The sequence below is a fragment of the Lepidochelys kempii genome, chromosome 1, assembly GCF_965140285.1.
Source record: "Lepidochelys kempii isolate rLepKem1 chromosome 1, rLepKem1.hap1, whole genome shotgun sequence".
Lineage (NCBI taxonomy): Eukaryota > Metazoa > Chordata > Testudines > Cheloniidae > Lepidochelys > Lepidochelys kempii.
The window spans coordinates 4,974,454-4,979,604 of NC_136380.1; the positions used below are offsets into that span (position 1 = coordinate 4,974,454).

At 45.6% G+C, this 5,151-nt stretch overlaps 1 protein-coding gene across 1 annotated transcript; it reads left to right on the plus strand.

Moving 5' to 3' along the window:
- The first annotated feature begins 222 nt into the window (after positions 1 to 222).
- On the plus strand, positions 223 to 1,161 carry LOC140905572 (olfactory receptor 52D1-like). Its single transcript, XM_073329095.1, has one exon. It carries the CDS (start codon positions 223 to 225, stop codon positions 1,159 to 1,161), a length of 939 nt encoding a protein of 312 aa, XP_073185196.1.
- The last annotated feature ends 3,990 nt before the right edge of the window (positions 1,162 to 5,151 follow it).

Consider the following 5,151-nt stretch of genomic DNA (forward strand, 5'->3'; position numbering starts at 1 on the left):
CTTTTTCCCTCCAGTGGAAACACACATTGCAGTTATTGACATCAAAGTTCATGTGCCATCATGCTGCCCATTCACTGGCTCAATTAGCTTTCTAGATGTGTAATAACTATAAAATATTTACTGTTCTATTTCCTATAAAGCATGTAACTCACCTCTCTATGCTTCTCTCCCTTCACAGATGCCTTGAGTATTTCTGAGCCCGTTAGACCCATCGAACAACTCATGGCAGGTGTCAACCTCACCCCCTCTGACCCTCGAACTTTCATCCTAACAGGCATCTCTGGCCTGGAGTCTGCCCATGAATGGATTTCCATCCCGTTCTCTATATCCTACATAATCGGCCTTCTGGGAAATTTTATGCTTCTGTTTGTTGTAGGCAAAGAGCAGACCCTGCACAAGCCAATGTACCTGCTGATCTGCATGCTGGCACTCACAGACATTGCCATGTCTACCTTTGTCGTACCTAAGGCACTGTGCTTATTTTGGTTCAGTTTGAATGGCATTACTGTGGGTGGCTGCCTCACCCAGATGTTCTTCCTTCACACAGTTTCTATTATGCAGTCAGCCATCCTTGTAATAATGGCCTTTGATCGCTATGTTGCCATATGTAGCCCTCTGAGATACTCCACAATACTCACCAACGCACAAATAGCAAAGCTAGGGTTAGTGGGTTTGATAAAAGCTGTTCTCTTCACTCTGCCCATGCCCCTGCTCCTGAGCAGACTGCCATTCTGTGCAAAGCGCATTATCCCCAATACATACTGTGAGCACATGGCTGTGGCGAAGATGTCATGTGGGGACATCACAGTCAACAAGATGTATGGCTTGGTGATAACGTTTCTAGTCATCGGGTTAGACCTGACACTCATTGCCCTGTCCTATGGTCTAATCATCAGGGCCGTCCTCGGAATCTCCTCCAAGAAAGCCCACCAAAAAGCCCTCAACACTTGCATAGCCCACATCTTTGTGATGCTGATGTATTATCTTCCCGGTCTCTTCTCCAACCTGACACACCGGTTTGGTCAGGGCATTGCTCCTCACATTCACATCATCTTAAACAACCTCTATCTTCTTGTTCCTCCCATGCTCAACCCTATCATTTATGGGGTCAAAACTAAAGAGCTTCGTGACAAAGTTGGCAAATACATCTGCAAAAGTTAATTGCTGGGGGGCCACTGCTTTGAAACCTGTGTGACAAGAGGGGAAAGGAGATCTCCTCATTAATCAAGGGTACCCTGTCCCAGTTTGGCTAAGCTCAACACTGTGCAAGTTCACAGTCTGACAAGTTCCTCACACCTATTGTCTTCTCACTCCATCACCAACCACTGCTCTCTCCGTTGCTGAGTTCCCTCTCTCTGACCATCACCTGACCTTTTTCTTTGTCACCCATCAGACTCCAACCCCACACGCCATCATTCGGCCTTTCCATAACTCCCAGAATACCAGAGGATACTTCAACTTTCTGATGCAAGGTGGCTCTTCCATGAATGTGGACAAACTCCTGCCTGGGTTGTAGCTTTCTTTTAAAATCTGTACTAGGTATCGAACGGAAGCTTTCATTTGTTATTTGATGTTTATACAAATGTGTTAATAATAATAAAAAAAACCACATTCTTTCTTTGAAGAAATAAATGGGGCTAGGTTTGGGTTAGTTTTTATGTCCTTTGGAATTATTAATACAGTAGAAATCTGGCAAATCTGAGCAGTACCTCAATGTGAGTTGGAGGCAGAGCTGCAGCAGCAAGAAACACAAGGGCCAGAGAAGCAGCACAGGAGGCAGATCTGGGCTGAAGCCAGGGAAGCAGCACTCAGACAGAAGAGGCAGAGCTGGGGTGGAGGCAGGGCAGCAGTGATGAGGCAGAGTGGGGACCTGCAGCTGGAGCCGACCAGAACCAGGAGCTGGGTCGGCACAGACCAGCTGCACCAAAGGGGAGCCAGGGCAGAACAGTGGATGCTGTCTGTGCCCCAAGTAACAGCAGAACTAAATGAGTAGTTGGGGGACGTCACCAGAGAAGAGGACCTTGAAGGCTGTACTCAGAAAATGGAATGTGAATTTGATGAGAAGGAAGATGCTGGAGAGAAGGGTCCTACCACCAAAACCGTACGGGCATGTGGCCACTGCCAGAGCAAGTGTCTGTCCCTCGGTATCACTGCAGTGCCAGCCACGGACTGGGCAGGAGGCCTTGGACATGTGAGGAGCTGACAGTGAACTTTCCTTACGTCCCAGGGACAGCTGTCTGTGTTGTCCCTAAAAGAAAAGGAGTACTTGTGGCACCTTAGAGACTAACCAATTTATTTGAGCATGAGCTTTTGTGAGCTACAGCTCACTTCATCGGATGAAGTCAGCTGTAGCTCACGAAAGCTTATGCTCAAATAAATTGGTTAGTCTCTAAAATGCCACAAGTACTCCTTTTCTTTTTGAGAATACAGACTAACACAGCTGTTACTCTGAAACCTGTGTTGTCCCTGTGCCCACGGAATAAGGTTTCTTGTTTCCTTGAAACATTCCTGCTTTTTCCTTATTTTACTTATAGTTGCTGTTTAATAAACTATATTTTATTAGAATTTAATGTTGTGATCAGTGGGTCAGGGAAGCATCCAGTGTGAATACAGTACCCTGGAGAGGGTATACTGTCAGCCCTGTCCTATGTTTCTTGACTTTAGCAAAGCTTTTGACACGGTCTCCCATAGTATTCTTGTCAGCAAGTTAAGGAAGTATGGGCTGGATGAATGCACTATAAGGTGGGTAGAAAGCTGGCTAAATTGTCGGGCTCAACGGGTAGTGATCAATGGCTCCATGTCTAGTTGGCAGCTGGTATCAAGTGGAGTGCCCCAAGGGTCGGTCCTGGGGCCGGTTTTATTCAATATCTTCATAAATGATCTGGAGGATGGTGTGGATTGCACTCTCAGCAAATTTGCGGATGATACTAAACTGGGAGGAGTGGTAGATACGCTGGAGGGGAGGGATAGGATACAGAAGGACCTAGACCAATTGGAAGATTGGGCCAAAAGGAATCTGATGAGGTTCAATAAGGATAAGTGCAGGGTCCTGCACTTAGGACGGAAGAACCCAATGCACAGCTACAGACTAGGGACCGAATGGCTAGGCAGCAGTTCTGCAGAAAAGGACCTAGGGGTGACAGTGGACGAGAAGCTGGATATGAGTCAGCAGTGTGCCCTTGTTGCCAAGAAGGCCAATGGCATTTTGGGATGTATAAGTAGGGGCATAGCGAGCAGATCGAGGGACGTGATCGTTCCCCTCTATTCGACATTGGTGAGGCCTCATCTGGAGTACTGTGTGTAGTTTTGGGCCCCACACTTCAAGAAGGATGTGGATAAATTGGAGAGAGTCCAGCGAAGGGCAACAAAAATGATTAGGGGTCTGGAACACATGAGTTATGAGGAGAGGCTGAGGGAGCTGGGATTGTTTAGCCTGCAGAAGAGAAGAATGAGGGGGGATTTGATAGCTGCTTTCAACTACCTGAAAGGGGGTTCCAAAGAGGATGGCTCTAGACTGTTCTCAATGGTAGCAGATGACAGAACGAGGAGTAATGGTCTCAAGTTGCAGTGGGGGAGGTTTAGATTGGATATTAGGAAAAACTTTTTCACTAAGAGGGTGGTGAAACACTGGAATGCGTTACCTAGGGAGGTGGTAGAATCTCCTTCCTTAGAGGTTTTTAAGGTCAGGCTTGACAAAGCCCTGGCTGGGATGATTTAACTGGGAATTGGTCCTGCTTCGAGCAGGGGGTTGGACTAGATGACCTTCTGGGGTCCCTTCCAACCCTGATATTCTATGATTCTATGATTCTATGATTCTAAGTGACCATGATGAGACTCAGGGTTCAGCCTCCCAGGAATCCTGGTGTGACGTTATATGGGTATAATATAATATCGCATTGAAAGGTGACACAGGGCCAGAAAGAGTTAATTGACTCATAGACTGACATGACCCATGGCCAAACATTAAAGACTTGTTAGGAAGATATGTAAATGATAGTTGGGTGATTGCATTAGATTAGAATAGAAATTTGAAATGCAGACTGCGTTGTTAGAGATAGAAGTGTAGATGATCAAAAAAGGAATATTAACATTTATGATGACACATGAGTGAAACATTATTATTGTCTATATGTCTCTTTGAAGGTTGTGGTAACCTGTATATAAAATGTTTAATGGATAAATTACGCTATGCTAATTGCCATGGTGTTTGGGAGACAGAAACTTAAGCCTATTGTTCTCTCGGGCAAAGAGGCTGCTGGAAATGGGACACAATATAAAGACGCTGGGACACAATGCTCTATCTCAGAGCTGCTTATGGTTTCAAGAGGGGGAAACCCTAAGCCATAAGAACTGAGATCCCCAGACATTGGCTGGAGTCACCCTGAATATGGACATTGAACTATAACCTGTGGACTATTTCTAAAAGAACTTTTGGCAGCTACAAACTCATCATCTCTGGCATGTATCTGGACCTGAAGAATTGAACTCATATCTGTATGTAAATTGTAGTTTAGTTAATAAAAATTGGCTATAAGTGTGTATTTTAGATAAGATCTAAGATATAATTTGACTTGGGTGTGTGGCTGATCCTTTGAGATTGGGAGAACCTTTGCTGTCATATGCGGAGATAAGATTTTCAGAAATTTTCGTCATCCATTTGAGAGGTGTGCCTGGATGGAGGTCTGAGGCTGGGTACTCTAAGAGAACCGCGTTGTTTGGACTTCTGAGTAACCAGTGAGGTAATTCAGAAGCTCTTTGTGCTGGCTTGGTAAATCTAAATATTGGAATAGCCACCAGCTTTTGGGTTTGTCCTCCCCATCCTGTGTGCAGTTCACCCTGTTTGAGTGACCTCAACTGGCTCCCACGGGCACCACTGTTACAACTGGGTCCAGCCGTGTCACCATTATGAGGACTTTGCCTGCCCAGAGAGTGGAAGGTGAGTCATTGAGGTCAGGCAGGCTTTTGGGTAAAGGAAGTGGGTGTGGGGATTCAAACCCTTTCTGTAGCCATTTCCCCTGGGGTACAGCAGAAGCCAGGAAAGTTCCCCACTGTTGTTCTCCACTTGCATTACGAATGTGAGACAAACTGCTTGGTCGGATTTTAGTGACCTGTAATGAGATGTGTAACTTGTGAAATCTTCATATAAATGAA